The sequence below is a fragment of the Zingiber officinale genome, chromosome 6A (genome assembly GCF_018446385.1).
Source record: "Zingiber officinale cultivar Zhangliang chromosome 6A, Zo_v1.1, whole genome shotgun sequence".
NCBI lineage: Eukaryota > Viridiplantae > Streptophyta > Magnoliopsida > Zingiberales > Zingiberaceae > Zingiber > Zingiber officinale.
In genome coordinates this window covers 73,291,730-73,314,526 of record NC_055997.1, presented here as the reverse complement: position 1 = coordinate 73,314,526, position 22,797 = coordinate 73,291,730, and the positions used below count along the sequence as shown (strand labels likewise).

At 38.0% G+C, this 22,797-nt stretch overlaps 1 protein-coding gene across 7 annotated transcripts; it reads right to left on the bottom strand.

The window, feature by feature from the left end:
- Positions 1-2,011: 2,011 nt before the first annotated feature.
- LOC121996558 (zinc finger CCCH domain-containing protein 46-like) lies at positions 2,012-11,623 on the bottom strand. 7 transcript variants are annotated; one of them, XM_042550563.1, is made up of 10 exons: positions 11,531-11,623; positions 11,326-11,460; positions 10,548-10,773; positions 9,642-9,736; positions 9,452-9,547; positions 8,719-8,812; positions 6,375-6,625; positions 4,718-6,289; positions 3,604-3,652; positions 2,012-2,496 (listed from the first exon to the last, which is right to left on the bottom strand). In XM_042550563.1, exons 2-8 carry the CDS (start codon positions 11,367-11,369, stop codon positions 6,148-6,150), a joined length of 948 nt encoding a protein of 315 aa, XP_042406497.1. In that variant the 5' UTR covers positions 11,370-11,460; positions 11,531-11,623; the 3' UTR covers positions 2,012-2,496; positions 3,604-3,652; positions 4,718-6,147. The 7 variants fall into 7 exon arrangements, with proteins under 7 accessions (XP_042406497.1, XP_042406498.1, XP_042406499.1 ...); XM_042550564.1 differs by adding an exon at positions 11,171-11,246 and having other exon boundaries at positions 11,326-11,607; XM_042550565.1 differs by adding an exon at positions 11,171-11,240 and having other exon boundaries at positions 11,326-11,607.
- Positions 11,624-22,797: the final 11,174 nt, after the last annotated feature.

The window sequence follows — 22,797 nt, the reverse complement described above, 5'->3', positions numbered from 1 at the left end:
CATATATTGCAAAAACAAGCAAACTTTTTTTACCATGTAGAATTGATGGATGATGTTGTGGCTTACTTGTTCTGTGTAGGGTTCGATCTTGAAGGAGGTATCCTCCTTTTGCTCACCATTCCTTGCTTCGCAGGCATGATGACACTACTATTATTACTACTACTAGTACTACCACTGCCAGTGTCAATCTTTAGTGATGACTTCCCTTGCTCCGAACTGGAAATTTTTTTGCTCTGAGACAACGAAAGTAACTTCCTAGTCACAATTCTGATCTTTAACAATGGCACCTCTTGCTCTGAACAGAGAGCTGATTTGTTTTTCAGTGGTGGCGACAACAGTAGCTTCCTTGCTCGAAGCCCGACGACCATTTCGATAGAGCTCAGGAGGAGAAGGACTAGCAGGAGCTTGGGGAGAGGAGGAACTGTTGCATGCAAGCAAGATCTGCTTGTGCTCTTCATACTGTTCTTGGATCAACTACTACTTTGTGATGGGGTTTTGGGGAGAATTTAAGGGCGTTTTGGAGGCCATGTGATGGAGGTTTGACCACTGATCGCATCCAAAAAGTTTTCATTCGTTGTCGATTCAAAACTCCTTAATTAGGGTTCATATGATCACGTGAGAGTTGGCATTTGATTGCTGCAGAGGCTGCAGCTTGCCTTATGCCATGGCAACAACCTGCATTGGCTACTTAGAAAAAGGTTTAGTAAAAGCTGCTCGCGTGAATGGATTCCCAGTTCTTGAATCTTACTCAGCAAACACGCAGGTGAATAGATAGGACGTGGCAGGATGTGATTTTGGGATAAAACAATTAATTTGTCATGAGAATTAAAGGCTTCTCGAGTTTTTCCAATTAGTTTCTTTCTTGAGTCTTAAAATTTCTTTAAAGCTTTAGGATCTAAAACAACTTCAACTACACATGACAAAGCTAAAGAAGTTTGATCTTAACTTTCTTCTTCTAAAAAATGACAGCAGTAACAAGAGTCCAACAAAGTGTGCTAATTCTCTTTAATCATTATGCTAAAGTTTGTTCAGCAGCGTGGCACAGATCTCCAAGTAGGTTACAGAACTTAGAGTGTAATTAAACTGAGCGAGCAGATTTTAGCAGCTGATTACTGAACTTTACAGGGTGGGGTTTTGCAGCTTATCTTATTAAAATTACATCTGATGTGTACCTCTCCACGAACCACTCCCATGCCATTACTTTTATTTATTTATTTATTCTCTTTCTACGGATCGTTTCACTGACAGTTCAAATTAGTTTATTAAATGAGCAGGGCTGGGTTTTAATGTCCTTCCATTGACTGAAAATTAACTAAATAAGTAGCAAGAGGGTTTTTTTTTTCATAATGAAGAGAGTATTGGAATGGAATCCAAGAAGGATTGCCATCATGAACCATCACATGTTTACTGCAAGTAAACATTAGTTTACATCTTTAATCCAAGTGGTTTTAAGAATGCTTTCGAAATCAAACCGAATCTATTGGTTAACACACGGTGAAAGAGTTTCACATTTTCACCAGTCGAATATTCAATCTACATAATGTGTAGGGAGGGCAGATTCAACTTTCAAAGTTTCTTCATTCTTCTTCTTCTACTAGTTGTGGTGTTGACTTTAATCGAATGACAGTAAAGTGGATTGAATGATATGGCTAGATATGGCTAGATCAGCAATTTACCACACCATCAAGTTAAGAACAGATGACAGAAAATAGATGAAGAATCGATTTTACCTAAAAAATAAAAAAAAAAGGATGAACAATGGATTTTAAATTAAAATATGAACTTACCAGTCTAAAAAGTTTAAAACTTAATAATAGACATGAAAGTTCGAAAGTTACAAATTCACTAAAAAAATATGATTTGAAGGTTGGGTGATCTTTAAGGCTCGTATTTGTCAAGTAGAAGCAACCTCAATTACTACAAAAAAAAAAAATTGTAAATGAAAGAAAAAAACAAGAAATTCTTAAAACTGCTTCAACTGTCCATCTCCCAATGAAATTGAGTCGCAATAGAATGACAACCGAGGATAAATTGATTATCATAATAATAACTTCTTTTTTAAACAAAAAAAATTAATTTTACATCAAATATATAATAATTACAATAATAAATTGAGAAAATAAAAACAGAGACAAAAAAACTTGCAAACTTGCAAATAGAGGTTCTTCAGAACCTTGTGCATCAGAATCAAATTCCTCCAATCCACCAGGCAGAGGTTCTTCATGAGCAGTTTAGTTTTTTATGCGAAGAACTTCAGCTTGAAAGGATCATGGCCTCAAAAGAGTTTGATGAAGCAAAGAGTTCCAAAGATTACATTCTTGATGCCTGATGCTTATCGCATTAAGTTGGAAAAAGTGAACACCCTCCCACATCTTGGAGAAAGCAGCACTTGGCAGATAATGCATCTGCTGAGCCCGTGAGGTTAAGCAGATCTTCCTTTCCACTGCAGTAGGAATATTGTCAACATACTCCGGCTGGAGGCGGTCTTTCAGGAATCTGGAGACATAAACTATATGAGAAACCAATGCCATATTTGACTATTAGGTACAAAAGATCAGCATTGGCACAAGAAAATTATCACACTTGGAAGAAAAGGGTTGTGTCAATCACTTTCTCTTTGCAGTTGATGTTGGGAAAAATTGCATTTAAAACATATGCAAATGCTATCAGTATTTGAACAAATTGCTTTACTTCAAAACAAAGATTTTTTTTTTTTTAAAAAAAAAAAACTTGTGTCCCAGTTCACTGAATGCAATAGCCAAGGAATTGTATAGCTACTACTAGGGAATGGTAGACAAGGAATGGAAGGAATAGATATTCTTTTAGGAATCTCTTCATGAAATTCTTAGTGCATTTCGTCTAGCTCACACAATTTGCCCAATGTGAATCATGTGATGAATCCAATGTGCCCAATCAACCAACTCAATCACACTGGTTACTGACTTAGTGGTCCTCCCTGTTGGTTTGACTAGTTCATTCACCCAACTGACTCAATCAGCTGGACCGCCTAGCTTATTGACTTGATTGGCGTGTTTAGACTGGCTTGAAGCCTGTCAAGACCATCTGAACTGCTCAATACAATAGGTTTGTCTGGACAATTGAAACCATCTAGCCCACTCAACTCGACCAAAACCAACTACCACAACCAACTCAATCTACACATCCAAATTGGCCAATCAAATCAGAAATCAAGTAGTTTGATCAGCTTGAGTGCACAGCCTACTCAATCTAATTTGCTTGTTTAAAATATTTTTTTTAATAATTTTAGAAAAATGAAGCAGATAAAGAATAACTATTCTTAGAAGAAAGTAAGAAATAATTAAACTTGTGTTCCAAGTTTATTTTTGCAACCAAAATAGGAACACATTCATCTGGAATAGGAATAGAATCACTTTTCCTATGGACCAAATGCACTACAGATTTTTGTAAGAGCTGAACAAAGTTTACTAAATTAACAAATATGTTAGTGGCATAGATTAAGCCAAAGTTATGCTAAGGCACAATGACAACTCGATCACTATCCTTAACAATAAACTAAAATAAATTAAGAAACTAAAATAGATTAAGTCCAGGACAGAAATCATTTCCAAGAATAAAGCATACCTCTCCTATCTTCCATTCTTCCTTTCTCCAAATACTATCAACCTCAAACCTAGGTGAGGAAATCTAATTAGAAAAATTGAACAATAATTATTATAATTTGAATGACACTTCACATTAACTTGATTAAAAGCATCGAAAAAATAAAAGTAACCAATGATATTAATAAAAATAATTCCAACAACTTGATCGCTGATTAGGAACACTGTATGATTATCTATACTTCGAGTTAATTACCTTACTGCTCTGTAAGGTACTGTAGACCTCGACCACTAGATTACTGGGCAAGTAAATCTAAAATGAGTCAAAATAATAAATCATATATTAGAATTATCATTGAGTTATTGCTGTTTAATAGTTAAATGTATTATGGGCTTAGCCCTACAATGGGTATTTAGTTATTGGCCATTATATGTGTCCTATAGACATGGTGCAAGAGTCTACTTTTGGAGTAACAGTGAAGTATTTTCCCTCTTGAGCATAACATTTAAGTCCCATGCTACAGTGATTGGTTATTTTAATGTTAGAATGCCCTGTCGAAGTAATATGTTATGTACTACTGGTAGATTACTATATGCCCAAACAAAAATATTTTCATTCATTTTTAGTTGTGTATTTGATCTACAATAACCAGCTCCTATTTTTCATGTTTCTAAAGAAGAGTAACAAGCAAGCAAATAATGTGATTATTATATCCATTCTCCTTCGATTAAAGGTACCTTTCGAGGTATCATGCCGATCTTGGAAATGACATCTACCTAAATTGGCTCTTAGTTCAGATAATACATAGTAAATAACATGTAAAGGGGCACCCCCCCCCCCCAAAAAAAAAAAAAAATGCAACGAGAGTTCGAATCTCACATTGGCCATTTTCGAACACCTACAGAGTTCAAACCACTCGTGACGATAGGTGCCATGCTAGGACCATTGCACTTCCCGGATTTACGTCTGGCCGATTTGTGGGACCGGGCCATCCACCTCTAGGATTAGTCAGATCACGAGTTGGATCCTCATGCATTGAATTCCAATAAATTACCACACTAAATGGATAAAGAATTACTTAGGAACAATGTCCGATGTGCAATGCTAGTAATGCAGATAAAATGCACAAACTTACTCATCATCACTTGAAGGGGTAGCAGCCCTACTAACAGAGTTGAGTTGTTGACTATTTGTGCCATCAAAGTTCTGGGGAGACAAAGACCCAGTAGGCCTTATAGCAAAGTTAAATGAAGAAACGCTTGGATTTGGAAAGTTTCCAGCTGGTTGTATTTGCTACTGACCAAACAATCCTATATTGCCGAAACATGAGTAATCAAAATGACAAAAAAATGTAGCAGTAATGAAAATAGAAGGCGGATGAAAGTGGAATTTTAGTTGAACAGTATGTCTACTTTGAGAAAAAAAACTGCAAAAATTCCTAACCCAGGAAAGACTCTGTAAAATTGAATCATTTTATACATTGATGATTAATAGTATTGCCAGAATAATGAACTTGGACTTTCATTTGACTACAAATTCTGTAACTAGAGTCAAATATTAAAATAGCCTATATGTTTCTACAAATTCTGTTCTAGAACGAAAAGTATAGTGCTTGAATAGAGTGGACATCATATTTTCAATCAGAAAACATAGTTTTCCAACCTTTCTAAGTTCTTTTTCAACCTTCTTCAGCAAATCAAGACTAAAATAATTCAAGAAAAAATAGGAACAAAAGAGAAAAATCCCAGCAAAGAATACTTGAAAAATTATAATCAGGTTTTTTTTTTACATTTTCACAAACAGAGAAAAAAACATTTAACATTTTTCACCATTGCAGATTAAGACGTGCATAGCAATGCTTATAAGGTTCACTCACCTATTCAACAGATCTAAGAGCTGCATGCGCTGCTAACTATTAAATTCACTGTTACAGAAGATATCTTAAATGACTGGCAATATCACTATGGTTCGTGTATCCTCAGCTTAGGTAGAAAGGCAAATTATTAATGTTTCAGGTTGTCATAACATCCTTAGGTTCATTTTAAAGCATGTTTTAATACCAAAAAAGAAGGTTCCTACTAATTTGCAAATGCACACCCATAGTTTCTCAGCCTTTTTTAAGACAACCTCTTGATAGGTTTGAAAGTGGATCTAATTTAGAGCCTTGTATTGTTGCTAGAACTGACAAAGTACCTAGGACTGACTATAAAATGAAACTTACAAAACTTCAAACTGTATTAACTCATCCCTGAATGTTGACCTCAACAAAGTGAACCATTTGGTGCATGTAACTGCTCTTTTATTAACACCATAAAGTCATATAATTACCAATCAGTTAAACTGACTCCAATTTCAATAGAGAATTCTGTTAACAGACAACAAATGAAACTAGTAACCCAGTATAGTACAGATGAAAGTAAAGCAATATATTGTAGTATGATGAGATGGTAACAATTAGACAACAAAAATGGCATAGATGAACTTGAAGTAAAAACATGTATTGAAGTGGTTCAATGAAATGGTAACAATGAAACAATAAAAATGATATAGATGAACTCCAACCATTCAACATAAGGAAAAAAACATATTATTTGCTGCTACAACAACTGAATTTCCAAATTTTCCAAGACCAAAAGAACTTTGGCTGGCTTTCTGGAAAGGGCTAGGTTGACCAAAATTACCGCTAGGGAATCCTTGTGGTTCAGACCTGATAACAGGTACTGAAAGTTAAGGAATATAGAAATTCAGGAAAAAAAAAAACTGGTTCAAATTTAAAAAACTTAAAGAATAACCTGTTCTCAGAGCCAAGATTACTTGCTGCCTTTAGTTGACTAAAACTTGAAAAAGAGGGGACATTATTTCCTTGAACATTTACAGATGATGCATTGTTCATGAACACAGGAGACTGACTCATCTGAGGTGAGCTTGAAATGGGAGGGGAATTCATCTGATGAAAACTAGGACTTTGTGAACCATATGGTTTTTTCAATAAATTATCAAATTCATTCAACTTGGAAAGGTATAACTTCCTCTCTCTCTCAACCTGCACAGGAAAGTAGGTTCTTTAAGCATTTCTAGGCCACAAAGGGAAAGAAATGATATGCTCTAGCATCTCAGTTACATCTTAGTTTAGTCCCATATGAGAAATCGTCAGTCAACATGGGAGGATGATAAACTTAGCTAACGAAATTACTGTCAACTTGAAATCAAGCATTTATGAGCAAGTGGTTGGGTCTATCAAGTTACCGATCAGTCCTCTTGAACAAATTATGATAGTATTATTCTTGATATCAGAGCAAGCTCAATGGTGATGGTACTATCGTCGGATTGGAGGTAACATGTTGTAGATTAGGGATTATACTATGCTATAAATTAGATGCTGGACTTCAACAAAGACGTCAAAACTTAATGTGAAAATTTTAACACTGTAGTTTACTTCCACATGGAAGTGGGTTAATAGAAGTATTTAAAAAACTTAGATGGGATACCATTAATTCAACTATTCAAGTTTAAGCATTTTGGACAAATGTCTATCAAGATAATGGATCAATTCTCTTGTTTTGTGGATTTTATATAAAAGGGAAACTCTTGGTAGATAATGTGCAGCTAATGGCTAATTATTGAATTACATAACATTGGCAGGAGAGCAATTTTGTTTACCACAGTATGTTCCAATGTACACAAACATTATGTTATGCCCCCTTCTCTATTTGTACACTAGGACAAATAAAGTAACAATTTTCCAATTTCTGGTAAACATATTTAAGAAGGGGAGCCTTGCGGGTTTGAATCCTAGAAACAGCCTCTTGCGAAAAGCAAGGTAAGACTGCGTACAAGAAATCCTTCCCTGGGACCCCGTACGGCGGGAGCTGCATGCACTAGGCTGCCCTTTTTTTTGGTAAACATATTTAACAATTAGTTTCCTGACATTTGACAAAAAAAAGTAAAGAAACTGCATCACAATTTACTGCTTACTATGTTTAGTTGCATCCTGCTAAATTGTTGATGCAATAATCATAATACAAAGACATTCAAGTTTATAGAACCAGTTTTATCTACATAAATATGTTGCTGTACTAAGAAGAAGCCTTAATCTTTTAATAATAAATTGCATGATTCCCTAACATAAATTATAACTTCCATGCAACTTACGTATTACTGCAGGAGTTTGCCAACCCTTTCTAGTTTCTATATCCATGATCCTCTTCAAAGACAAGCTTCTTATGCAATATATATGCGTATAAAGATAAGAAAAAAGTATGAATGTCATGATCAAGAGAGTAAAGTTATTCAAAATTAGTCAATTAATTAAGTCAATAACCTTTCTAAAGTGAACTTGATATATGTCTACATGCTCAATTGGTTAATTCTTTAGTCTATACATGTCTACAAGAGACTTGATATGAAATGACAGTATACCATACAGGAACCATTTAAAATTTACATCTAACCAGTGTTCTAAAAATCGGCCGCTTAGGCCAATCACACTGAAAATATGCTAGTCGGCCAGCCTAGGCGACCATAGCGCCTAGGCAGGATTAGGCGGCCCTAGGTGCTGACTAATCGGTCTAATCGTTTAGGCACCGTGGAAATAGTGCAAGGTTTTCATGATTTGTTTTAGTTTGGGCTTTTACATTTAAAGCCCAATTTAAAAAAAACTGAAATGTAACATTGAGTTTGTGTCCGATGATGATATTGAGTATGTGTCTAATGATTGAAAATTATAGAGAACAAGAAGAAGTAGAATAAATTTGTGATATTTTATTAGTTGTGTAATTTTGAACTCATTTTAAATTTGATGTTATTGCATTGGAGTTATAGAATGTGATTTATTATGTAATTTATGTTGATACCATGGAATCCGCCTAGCGACGCCTAGTCCCTGCCTAGGCGGCCTAGGTGCTAGGGGCTGGTCTAACGCCCGACTAGCGCCTAGTGAATTTTAGAACCTTGCATCTAATACAATCCTCAGAGATATAATCAATGTTTTCTGCTTCTAACTGCTAAAATGATACAGATTATCCGAACAATATACAGTGGCTGGACATCATCTTATCTACACTATCAAAGCACAGTGTTCTCAGTTAGTATAATGACTAGGGGGGAGATAAAGAGAGAATCAACTTTGGAGCTTACAATAGACTGAACACTTAATCCTTGCCTAGCATCATCATATGCAGCTGACCGGAGTTCTTCATAACTGATATCACCAATAATGTCACAAGGGCCACTATTGGAAAAGAGATTAGTTAGTCAATGAGGCAATACAATGCACATCAGCACGAAATGCAAAATGAAAGGCAATAATGAGTTATTTAAATCTAATTTAGTAATTTTGTAAATATAATGTATCACATCATGTTAAATTGTTACTAACAGTGTAATTTCCAGAATAGCAAATATTTGAACCTTTTTTCTTCCCATTTTTTTTATCAAGTGATGCTAATGAAATTCAATGGTCAACAGCGATAACTAAAGCAACAAAATTGTGGTTTATGTTATTTATGGTGGCTTGTAATTGTCGTATACATGTATCCATATAGTTTCAAGAATGTGATGGCTAAGCATGATAATGAATAAAGCATAGTGTCACATCACATGTTATTAGGATATAAATATATCTCCATAATTCATCCACAAGAACCAGGCTACTAAGTCACAAATTCATTAGAATATGACAAACAAATGAAGTTTGGCGGATACTCCTGAATGCCAAAAAAATGAAAAAGGAATAAAGAAGAGAAAACATCAAACAGTATATACATGCATCCAAAGGTCTATATGATTTGTGGATTGTAGTTATGCATTAATGCATCGTAAGAAAGCTTACTAGGCTTTATCAGGTACATATTAGTTTAAAATAACTTACTACTTGCGATGGCCATAACAACTAAGCTTCCAAAGAGGTGCTTCCTTCTTAAAGTCTTCAATTATTTGTTTTTTGCAGGATTCAGGATCTGTACACCTATTGATAATAAAAGAAAAGAAAACCTCTAAAATTTATCCAGTGCTAACAAAAGCAAAGACCAAATTAATCATATGCTACCATGGAAACACACTTGTGATCTGATGCTTGGGACTGAGCTTGAACTTGTGTAGCAGTTACATTTGTAGCTCCAGGCGAGGATGATCTTGTCCACTTGTTTTCAAATGGCTGACAACATAAACAAAAATCAAAACCAATCCTGGCTTGAAAAGTGAAAATTAAAATCTGATACAGAATGGCAGAACAACAGCAAAGAATCAGATTTTTCTTGGTGTATGTAGGGGTGCAAATGAGCCGAGCCACTTGTGAGCCGCTCGCGAGCGACTCGGTCAAAGCTCGGCTCGAGCTCAAAGTTGACCGAACTCAAGCCGAGCTCGAGCTCGTTTAACACTGGCTCAAGGGCTCATCGAGCCTTATCAAGCTAGGTTAATTTAATTTTTTAATAATTAAAATTATTACTTTTAAAATAAAGAATAAGTTAACGAGGAGTTTGTGGCTAGAGCATGTCATTTGGTGTATTTTAGATACACGGTTCAAATTCCACTTGAAAATGAATTTAACTTATTTTTTCAAGTCGAGCTCGAGCTCGGCTTGAGCTTGACTTGAGCTCGACTCGAGCTCAAACTCAGAAGCTCGCTCGAGCTCGAACCTCTGTAGTTTTTTCAAGCTCGAGTTGGCATGAGCTCGAGCTCGGCTCGGCTTGATTACAGCCCTAGGTGTATGTGACTCTTGTGTACCAAACAGCCAGTATGATAGAAATTGCAAAATCTTCACACAAAGGCAAACCCAGACATCTTTCACAGAAGATTTTAAAGAAACATCCATGAACGCCATAGAAAGGGCAAGGCAACATTACCTGGAGAAAGGGTATTGGTTTTATGCCATAAGATGGACAACATTGAAGTACCATAACTATGCACATACAGATAAAAGTTTGAAATTACTAATAGCACCTTATAAAAGAAAAGTGAGAAAGCACCTTGGCAGGAGTTTGGTATTTAGCTACGAAATTGGAGGAACCTTTCTGAGGGCTGTTGTTGTGTAATTGGGGCTTGTTTTGCACTCCAAATCCATAAGGATTTGGCTTTTGTTGCTGAGTAGTATTTGGAAAATGTATGGTACTCTGGTTGCCAAAACCGTAGGGATTAGGTTTTGCCTCTTGTTGAGTGGTATGAAGAAATTTGCAGCGAGATCCATATCGGCAACTGAAAAAAATCAGTATTAGTTAAGTGGCTGGTGAATTTTATTTTTAACCAATTAACATTTACATGAACTGAATAAACAACACCAAAAAATTAGGGACAAGTACATGAAAGACCAAGATAGCTGCAATGTTATGGAAGAATTATATTATGCTGTAAATTGCTGATCCACCTTGCTTGTAACTTATCGATGATTTCTATGATTATTAATAAAAAAAAACCTTAAATTCTCATCCAAATTCATGTGCTCATGGGTAATTAAATCATCATCATCGTCAAGACATGTTCTTCCTACCTATTTGGTCCCATTGATTTTAAGCAAAATGCCTAGTAAAATCATAGGAAGTTAACTGGCAAATAAAAAGGCTTAAAAAATAACTCAAAGAAGAGCAGGCAAAACCTTGACTTTCGTTGACAAGAAAGACGCATGATGCCTACACAGATATCTCTTTTGCCTTTCGTCCAGGATTCTGATTCTTATGATAGAGAACAGCTGGTTCAAAAAAGTGCAGAGAAAATGCGAAGCAATCATGAAAGCGCGAAAGTTGAATTTACCTTCCGCGCTGGAAATTCCTACAGAGCTCCTTCTTCCGATTCATCCCGCGGCAAACCTTGAATCAAGGCTCTTGTTTGCCCGTGGAGCGGAGAATAACAATTGGCACAAAAGATTGGGAGATACTTCACTTCCGCCTATGGATCAGTGTCTTGAATAAAAGGTAGGTGCTAGCGATTTCGCCTTCAACTGATTAAAAATTCAAACCTCGCGAACTCCAACCCAAGTTGGGCGCTAGGGTTCTGGAAGTCAGCGTTGCGACCCTTTCCTCCCGCATCGACCGACGCACGAAATCAACCGAAAAAGGCGATTTAATTTGGATTATAAATAATTATGAGGACTTATTTGGGGATTTTTTTTATTGGTTTTTAAAAACTTGAAACTTCTATATTTTTTTTTCCTACCAAATACTCTTTAAAAAAATTATTAGGATAAAAAATTAAAAAATACTCCTTATTTTTATTATCACAATTTAATTTTTAAAATATTTAAATAATGTTTCATCCCTTTTATCTTGAAAATAATTTTATTTTAATCTTATTATAATAATTTTAACTATTACAATATAAAATAAAATTATTTTTATTTAATTAAAATTACTATATATTGTGGCAAAAGATGAATACGCTCGCTTCCAACGCCCCCGCCAGCCCGTCCCAAGGCCAACACGGAGGAGGTAAATCACGGACGGCTACTAGTCTTTGGAATAGTGATTAGCACATAAAGGAGTAAAATTACTATATATTGAACATTGATATATCCATTATTTTATTTAATTAAAATAATTTAATTTGAATAAAATCATTTTTACTATATTAAATTTATTTTGATACCATTATATATATATATATATGTTCAAAATTATTAGTTTTAGTGAAAATTATTATAATATATAGCAGTATTGTTTAAAATTGTTATCAAGAATTTTAAGTAAATTGTTCCATCATGTCAATAATTATGGAATATAACTCGAAATTGAAAAACCTTAGAGTATATGCAGTGGGAAGTTTATAGCATGTAATTTTTACTATAAACTTTTCAATATAAACCCCTCCTTTACTACATAGGTGGGCTTATAATTTTTTTATAAACTTATATCAAAATTTTGGGATCAGGTTTAAAAAAAAAAAAAAAGTGGAGAGAGGGTGGAGAGGATTTTAAAAAAAGTGAGATTTTTTTTTAAAAAAAAAATTATGATAGTGGAAAGAGGTTTTTAAAATGAGCAAGGTTTTTAAGTAATGATGTAGCGTAGCATAAACCTCTTCGAGATGTTTATGATTGTGGATACCCTAAAAAACCTCATATATCTCTTTACCATAAAAAAAAAAAAAAAACACCTCTCACCAACTTATTTATGGGTCCACACTTATTCATTATATATATTTCTTATCTCTCCTTCGTATTTTACCTTATATATAATTAAATTTTTATAAAATTTATATCCATAAATTACTAATATGGAATAACATTAATAATTAAAAAATACATAAATATTAAGTTGCATAAAAATTATTATCAAAAGACAAATTATAAGAATATATAAAAATAAATTTAAATGCATCTAAAACCATGACTCTCTTTAATTTTTTCAACTATTTTCTCATATATATAAAATTATCCTGGTGTCATCTCACTATTATCTTTCATTAGAATTTTATAATCCTTATGAAAGATCTTACCTTCCCATAAAGTCATTTTTGTTGGTGCAATATCCCTCAGGTCAAGGTTGACCTGGGTAACCAAGCTGAGTCTTGGTTTGGGTTTAGATGTTTGACAATAAGATATTGATTGAAGAAGAGTCAAGTAGGTCAAGGTTGACCGGATACTTGACTGGGAAGTCCTAACTGGGATGTTAGGCAAAATGAAAGACCTAGTGAGTGAAGCTAGGCAGTAAGAAATGTCCTGGTGAGTGAAGCCAGGCAGGTGGAAGTCCTAGTGAGTTAAGCTAGGCAGAAGAAAAGTCCTGGTGAGTGAAGCCAGGCAGAAGGAAGTCCTAGTGAGTGAAGCTAGGCAGATGGAAAGTCCTGGTGAGTGAAGCCATGCAGAAGAAAGTCCTAGTGAGTGAAGCTAGGCAGATGGAAAACCCTAGTGAGTGAAGCTAGGTGAAAGTCCTGGTGAGTGAAGCCAGGCAAGGGAAAATCCAGATGGATCAAGGATGATCGGACATCTGGTGCTGGGAAGTCCAAGTAGGTCAAAGGATTGACTGGATACTTGGCATGAAAGAAAAGTCCAAGTAGGTCAAAGGGATTGACCGGATACTTGGCACAGAGAAAAGTCCAAGTGGGTCAAAGGGATTGACCGGACACTTGGTAAGGGAGTCCTAGCAGGTCAAGGGAGTGACTAGATGCTAGGCATGACATACCAACAGGTCAAGGTTGACCGGATGTTGGTTTGGGAGGTTTGGGACTTGGTTTTGGACAAAAATCAAGTTCTGGATCGATCAGTGGATCGATCCAGGCTCTGGATCGATCAGTGGATCGATCCAGGCTCTGGATCGATCAGTGGATCGATCCAGACCTGTCCCAGCGAACAGAGAGCCTCTGGATCGATCCGTGGATCGATCCAGAGGTCCCAATCGATCAGTGGATCGATTGGGACGCGGCTGCTTCGCGTGATAAGCGCTGGATCGATCCAAAGCCTCCCCGATCGATTGGGAACATTCGAATCGATCGGGATCCGACCGTTGGCATCGATAAAGGCCGCAGGCGCACGATTCCTTCGGTAATCTTCTTCTCCGATTCACTCCAGATTTCTCGCCAGCTCCTCCACAGCACTCACAAAGCTCAGATCGCCAGTTCTTGAAGGATCTTGGAAGTTGTCCAAGTCAAGAGGCGGATCAAAGCCAAGAAGAGAAGCTAGGGTTAGGGTTTATACTCATTGTAAGCTTGTAAGCTTGTATTTCTTGTATCCTTTCCCTCTCTTCTTGTATTGAGTCTTGTAGGGCTTCTCCGCCCTTGGTAGTTACCATAAAGGAGAGTTTTATTTAGTGGAGGGTGTGTGTGTTGGTGTGGATCCTTGGATTAGTCACCTCTTGTGAGGTGGATACCAAGTAAAACCAACCGTGTTAGCGTTGTGTGTTTTGTTTCTGTATTTTCCGCTGCACATCTTTGAAGGAACAAGCAACGCCGAGCAACGAGCGAACGCGACGAGCTATTCACCCCCCCTCTAGCTACTTTTGGTCCTAACAAGTGGTATCAGAGCAAGGTTGCTCTTCACCGGAATCATCGCCGGAAGGGTCAAGTATAACAAGAAAAGCTAGAGGGTGAAGAAGTTGGAGCAAATTCTTCAAGTTCAAGATTTTATCAAGCTCAACTTCAAGATGCAATTCCAAGTTGGGCTTGGATTTGACACAAGGGTGGCTCCACCATACACTTCTACGAGTTTCGATTCTTGGAAATCAAGAATCGAAAATTTTCTTATGATGGAGATAGAGCAATGGTTTGCTCTAATGGAAGGCTTCAAGGCTCCCACAAATTCCAAGGGCAAAGTACTCAAAAGGAACAAGTGGAGCCAAGAGCAAGTCCAAAGGTGCGAGGCAAATGACAAAGTGACCAAGCTTTTGGTCAATTTATTGCCAAGCACCATCCTTTGCAAAATTGGAGAATTTGAAGATGCAAAGGAACTATGGAGCAAATTGGCCAAGCTTCATGAAGAGATCCCCTCCACTGTACAAGAGCAAGAAGTATCCAGAGAGGGTGACTCTTTGGAGCAAGACCAAGAGGAGGGCTCCGAGGTTGAGAGATGCTCAACCTCCGAAGAAGAGGAGATCCAAGAAGCTTCATCCTCAAGGGAATGCAACGAAGGGAACAAGGAGGGAGCATACTCCTTGTTTCATATTCAAGATGATGAAGCCTCCACCTCTAGGATTGAGGGGAAGCAATCCTTGGTGACGCCGGATCAAGAAGAAGGAGAAGCTTCTACATCCGGGTCAAGAGACGAAGAGGAGGAAGTAGATTATACCTCCACAAGTCAAGAAAAATCAAATGGAGGAGAATCAAGGTCCGATCAAGAGGAAGCTTCTACCTCCGGATCCAAAGAAAAAGATGCCACCCCTACAAGCAAAGGTATAAATATTTCAATTAATAATAAAAATCATATTATATGCTTTGAATGTAGGGAACATGGGCACTACAAGAGCAAGTGCCCTAAATTGGCCAAGAAGAAGGGCCAAATGGCACAAAAGGGCAAGGAGAAGCTCAAGGAGACCACCCCCGGGACAAAGAAGAGCAAGGAGCACATTGTGTGCTTCTTGTGTCATCAAAAGGGGCATTACCGAAGTCAATGCCCCAAGGGGAAGAAGGTGGTCAAGGCTCAAGGAGGCACTAGGCAAGGGGGAGCCTCCAAGGTAAAGAAGAAGGTAACATTTATTGAGCCTACCCCTTTACATTATGGTAAAAAGCATGATAGTTCTAACTTTTATCATGTTAATGCGATTTACCATAAGAATAGGAAGCATGAGGGCTTTAAGGAAAAGCATGTGGCCCTACATGCCAAAACTACTATCCCTAAGGCTAGGAATGTAGGTAAAAACCTAGGCGATAACTCTAAGGATTTAAGATACAAGCCTAGAAACAAAAATGCTCATGGATCAAATACTAAGGACTTAGTGAGAGAAAATCAAGTCTTGAGGTCAAGACTTGATAAAATGGAGAAGACCCTAAAAATGATGGAAAATATTCTATTAGGGCAAAGTGAGCATAACTTAGGTTTAGGAAAATCAAAGCCATCCAATGGCCATAAAGGTTTGGGATACAAACCAAAAGCTAAGAAGGATGTGCCTAGCTATCATAGGGTTCCATATAGTTATGGAACGAATCCTAAGTCTAGAGGTCAAGTCAAGGATACAAGGGAAGATATCCCTAGAAGTATCTTTGCAACCAAAGTGACTAAGACTTCTAAGAAGTCTAAGAAAGTCACGAACAAGGTTACAAGGGAGGCTATCCCTAGAGTTGACCTAGAAAATGTGACCAAGGCTTCTAAGAAGCCCAACAAGGTCACTAGGAAGGTATCTAGGGAAGTTATCCCTAGTGAGTACCTAGAGCATCCAAGGAGCACCAATAGGTGTTGGGTTCCTAGGAGCATCTTCTCTACCCCATAGATGGGTTAGAGAGTGTCAACTCCGATTAGAAGGGTAGTTAACCCAACTTTGAGGAAATTGACACTCAAGGAGCATTTTCAAGGTTTTTGTTAACCTTTGAAAATGAAATGGAATTATTATTTACTCCTTGAAAGAGTAAAATGTGCCAAGTTGGAGAAGTATTGATTTTATTTTAAAGTGGCACAAATTTGAGAAAACATAAGAACTACCAAGTTGGGATTTTGGTATGTTCTTAGGAAATTAAAGGCAAACTAAGCCTTAATTTAAAAGTGCTACTCTTGTGGAAAAATGAAATATGCCAACATTTGAGGACATATTTATTTTCAATTGGCATACATTAATCAAGGAAATTAGAAATGTCAATTTAGGTTTTGGCATTTTCTTGAAGCACTTTAGGGCAATCTAGGTTTAAGTCGTAAGTTTAGCTAAGATTTTAAGGATACTTAGATAGTTAATCTAGGTATATTTTATTTATGCTAAACCTTGCCATGATTGTTTGCCCATCATATGCCATGACATCATGTCTATTTTTGCATTCATGTTTTATTATGAAAAATCCAAAAATACCATGTCATGACATTCATACATCATGTAATTATAGGAATCCTTCTTTTGAAAGTTATTTTATTTTGATGTATGCCATAACATAATCATGCATTAAGTTTAATTCCTTGTAATTAAGGACGAATGGCATTTAACGACACTTATTGACAAGTGACATCCTGGGTGGATGTCTAATATCTCTAAAATGCCTAGATAGATATGCATGATCCCTAGAATAGGGCAAAACCAAAATTTTACATCTCACAAAGACCTCTAAGATGACTTGTATGTGTTTTGCCCACAATAGATACAAGTGAGATGTTAGGAAGATGAACAAAACTCAAGATGTTGATTTAGTGCATTCTTTTGAGTTTTAGGTTCATCAAAACACATAGTTATGTGTTTTCCCATCATTGGGAAAGCTAATGTACAAGTCATGTGCATTAAGCCCAAGGAATGTGATGGGATATTGGTTTTGAAAATGTTTTTAAAATGTTTTTGGAAAACCTTGGTGAAGGCTATCTTTTGATAGTAATCACCATTGAATAGTTAGACACAAACTTGAAGAGAAACACTAAAGTTTTTGCAAGTTTTCAAGTTTGTGTCAATCTTTGAAAATATGAAGTATTTTCATAGAAAACTATTTTTCCGTGATAGTAAACGCCCTAAATAATGTCTACACGAAATTTCATAATTTTTGGATTTTTGTAGAATTTTCTAGGGATTTAGTTGACCGAAATGGAATTTCAGCAACTATCGAGTTCCGATCGATCCATGGATCGATTGAGTTCTGAATCGATCCATGGATCGATTCAACGGCAATTGCCAGAAACTCGGATCGATCAGCCGATCGATCAGGAGTCTGAATCGATCGATGGATCGATTCGAAAGGTTCAATCGATTGGAACCCAACTTCAATCGATCCAAGTTGCCGGTTTTGGTAAGGCCTGATTTCAACATCTTTGAACCTATTTTAGTCTAGGTAACCATTCCAAACCCTTAAATACATTTGTATACATACAAAGGGTGTTTTCATGTTGAAAACAAGGATGGATTGGTTAACGAAGACTAAGTAGAAGTTTAGGTTGAGGTTGTTTCAAATTTTGAATATTTGAACCTCAAAACTTCTAAATTTGGGTTTCCTAATGTTTTAGGGATTCCAAGTCATTGTTGGTGCAATGACAGAAGTTACCACCATGTCTTTAGGGAGGGACTCTTTAAAGACATGAAAATTATTTTCATGAACCTTGGAAGGTGGTTAACCTTCTGTGAACTTGCTCAAGGTTGAGCATTTAAACTTGAAATGGGGAGAAATGGGGAGTGGATATCCTCATTATTTCAAGTGGACACTCAAGTGGTAGATAATGCTCAAGGTTGGGTAGTTGTCTACATTGAGGGAGAAGTTAAGGATAAATGAAGGGTATGGGACCTTCATTATCGTGTTGATCACAACGAGTGATGTTGTGAACAACGATGAGCAACTCTTCAGGGGGAGAGTCTTCAACAAATGGATTTGTTGAAGTGTGCCCAGAATTGGAGCATAGGTTGATGTGTGTCCAACGATTGGTTGATGTGTGCCAATAGGGGGAGAATGTATGGTTAAGCTTAGGCCTTCATTACCTATGGGAAGGTCATAGGGGGAGAATGAAAGGACTCACGAAAGGGAGTAAGTTAGGCTTTCATTACCTAGAGGGAGTTTGCCCTCTTAGGGGGAGAATGAAGAGCTTAATTTATGCTTTCATTACCTAGTGGCATGAAGAAGGAGGCTATGGAATTAGCCTAACTTACATATGGGATTGTAAGTGTTATTGTGGTATTGTCAAACATCAAAAAGGGGGAGATTGTTGGTGCAATATCCCTCAGGTCAAGGTTGACCTGGGTAACCAAGCTGAGTCTTGGTTTGGGTTTAGATGTTTGACAATAAGATATTGATTGAAGAAGAGTCAAGTAGGTCAAGGTTGACCGGATACTTGACTGGGAAGTCCTAACTGGGATGTTAGGCAAAATGAAAGACCTAGTGAGTGAAGCTAGGCAGTAAGAAATGTCCTGGTGAGTGAAGCCAGGCAGGTGGAAGTCCTAGTGAGTGAAGCTAGGCAGAAGAAAAGTCCTGGTGAGTGAAGCCAGGCAGAAGGAAGTCCTAGTGAGTGAAGCTAGGCAGATGGAAAGTCCTGGTGAGTGAAGCCAGGCAGAAGAAAGTCCTAGTGAGTGAAGCTAGGCAGATGGAAAACCCTAGTGAGTGAAGCTAGGTGAAAGTCCTGGTGAGTGAAGCCAGGCAAGGGAAAATCCAGATGGATCAAGGATGATCGGACATCTGGTGCTGGGAAGTCCAAGTAGGTCAAAGGATTGACTGGATACTTGGCATGAAAGAAAAGTCCAAGTAGGTCAAAGGGATTGACCGGATACTTGGCACAGAGAAAAGTCCAAGTGGGTCAAAGGGATTGACCGGACACTTGGTAAGGGAGTCCTAGCAGGTCAAGGGAGTGACTAGATGCTAGGCATGACATACCAACAGGTCAAGGTTGACCGGATGTTGGTTTGGGAGGTTTGGGACTTGGTTTTGGACAAAAATCAAGTTCTGGATCGATCAGTGGATCGATCCAGACCTGTCCCAGCGAACAGAGAGCCTCTGGATCGATCCATGGATCGATCCAGAGGTCCCAATCGATCAGTGGATCGATTGGGACGCGGCTGCTTCGCGCGATAAGCGCTGGATCGATCCAAAGCCTCCCCGATCGATTGGGAACATTCGAATCGATCGGGATCCGACCGTTGGCATCGATAAAGGCCGCAGGCGCACGATTCCTTCGGTAATCTTCTTCTCCGATTCACTCCAGATTTCTCGCCAGCTCCTCCACAGCACTCACAAAGCTCAGATCGTCAGTTCTTGAAGGATCTTGGAAGTTGTCCAAGTCAAGAGGCGGATCAAAGCCAAGAAGAGAAGCTAGGGTTAGGGTTTATACTCATTGTAAGCTTGTAAGCTTGTATTTCTTGTATCCTTTCCCTCTCTTCTTGTATTGAGTCTTGTAGGGCTTCTCCGCCCTTGGTAGTTACCATAAAGGAGAGTTTTATTTAGTGGAGGGTGTGTGTGTTGGTGTGGATCCTTGGATTAGTCACCTCTTGTGAGGTGGATACCAAGTAAAACCAACCGTGTTAGCGTTGTGTGTTTTGTTTCTGTATTTTCCGCTGCACATCTTTGAAGGAACAAGCAACGCCGAGCAACGAGCGAACGCGACGAGCTATTCACCCCCCCCCCCCCTCTAGCTACTTTTGGTCCTAACAATTTTTGTTTTTGATATTCTTTATCGATACTTTATTCCATTGTGTCGCCTTCTCTAACTTTGGATTTGTCTGTTCTCTTCGCTGTCTTTTGCCCTATCGGACGAATGCGGACTTCAGAGTCATCCACATCAACATTCGTATATGGATTTGATGTTGAAGTGTTCCCCCCTGATTCGGATGTACTTGTCTTCTTACTAGAGTAATGAACAACTGATTGTGAAGCATATTTCTTTCTGAGAACCCTTCACACATGCATATACTTGAAGTCCTTATTATTGTTGTTGGCTTTCCACATATTTAGTGTGTTCTCCAACACATTCTCGTCACTCGAACCACTTTGAGGATTAGTATAAAAATTATTATAAGTTACAGAAAATTCATTTACTATCAGCGCGAATTTATAGTAATGTAATTTTAGCCGCTGATAGCTTCTAGTCAAAGTTCTAGTGGCTCGATGCTTGTTGTAGTAATCAACTATACGTTTCCAAAAAGTTTGATCCTTCTAGTTGACCAATGATTGCATCAATGCTAATAGTTGCCCATGACTTTGCAAAGACCACGTCTTTATCAAGAGACCAAAATCTTCGTTTCGAATCATTTTTCTCTGATTCAACTTCACACTCTTCTTGTGATGAGTATAGTGGCCATTGAGATGCTGGAACAGATAATAACGTTAGATATTCTTTGTCGTTGATAGATGCCCTTCTTGATTCATTTGAAAGCATGACTAATGGTTGATGAGGAGAAAATATGTAAAGCATAGAAGGTATCCAAAATTGACTACTCATGGCCCACCAATCTTGGGGTGGATACATACTAAATGGAGTTGGGGCGGCGTTACTTGGATTCATCAAAAAATTTTTAAGAACTTTAGAATTTGAGAAATTTAGAGAATATTGTGGAACATATGAAATATTTTAAAATTTTGGAGGGTCTTGTGTACGAGAGAAAAAAATGAGGATATTGGACTGTAACGATCCGGCCCCTCGGCCTCTTGGGCGGCCCAACTAGTGACCCCTTATGTCGTCGACTGACGACCCTCGACCGTGTCGTTGCTCACTAGGTCTTTCCACCCTTGGCCAGTGGATTTTTACCTTCCCCAGAATTCGAACTCTAGACCTCCAGGCTAAGTACTAGAGTTTATGAATCCTCCTCGAATCCTGGGGAAGGCAAAAATCCACTGGCCAGGGTGGGAAGACCTAGTGAGCAACGGCACGGTCGAGGGTCGTTGGTCGACGACATAAGGGGTCGCTAGTTGGGCCACCCAAGGGGTCGAGGGGCCGGGTCGTTACAATAAAAGGCGTCTTTTTATTGTAACGACCTGGCCCCTCGACCCCTTGGGCGGCCCAACTGACGACCCATTTGGCGGCTCCTTGGCGGTCCCTTGGGCGGCCCAACTGACGACCTATTTGGCGGCCCCTTGGCGGTCCATTGGGCAGCCCAACTAGTGACCCCTTATGTCATCAACCGACGGCCCTCAGTCGTGTCGTTACTCACTAGGTCTTCCCACCCCTGACTAGTGGATTTTTGCCTTCCCCAGGATTCGAACTCTAGACCTCCAGGCTAAGTACTAGAGTTTATGAATCCTGGTAGTCGCTCACTTGGCTACCAGGATTCATAAACTCTAGTACTTAACCTGGAGGTCTAGAGTTCGAATCCTGGGGAAGGCAAAAATCCATTGGTCAGAGGTGGGAAGACCTAGTGAGTAACGACACTGCCAAGAGTCGTCGGTCGATAACATAAGGGGTCGCCAGTTAGGCCGCCCAAGGGACCGCTAAGGGATCGCCAAATGGGCCGTCAGTTGGGCCGCCCAAGGGGCCGAGTGGCCGGGTCGTTACATGGACATTTGGAGTAATATGAGCATTTTAAGAAGATGTATTTTTTCCGCATTTGAAAAATTCAACTGATTTATTAAAGAAGCATTGAAATTTTCAACTATCTTGAATATAAATAGAGAATGAAAGAAAGGAAGAAGAAGTAGAGAGTGAAGAAAATAATATGATGAATAAAAAAATGAGGGATTGAAGATGTATATATATTTTTTAAATAAAAAAATAAAATTTTATTATGAAAAATGGTTAACAAATTAGTCGTTGTTGTGCAATGGCTTACTTTGTATTTTTTTTTTCTTACAAATATTACAAAAATAAAATCACTTTAATAATAAAATAATTAATGGCTCCGTAAACACAGAGCCGCTTCATCAATAACGTCGAAGGGTCCCCCCTCCCACTATGGGAGGGATCTCCTTTAGAGCATCCACGTCACAGTGAGAGCTCCGAAGAATCTTCCACTGTGGATGCTCTTACTTTTGACGTGGTACGTATGTGGCAATGAATGAGTTCTCCAAGAGTATCCACGACTATAGATACCCTTACAGCATCTTCAGAGCTTCCATTGTGACCAGTGGCGTAGTTAGGATTTTCAATTAGGGGGGGCGAATTCAACAAATTAAAAAAAATAATACAACACAGAAAATGTATAAAAAAAATTATATATGAACTTCATATGTTTTTTACAATATCACTCTTCGAGATTTCATATTTTGAAAATG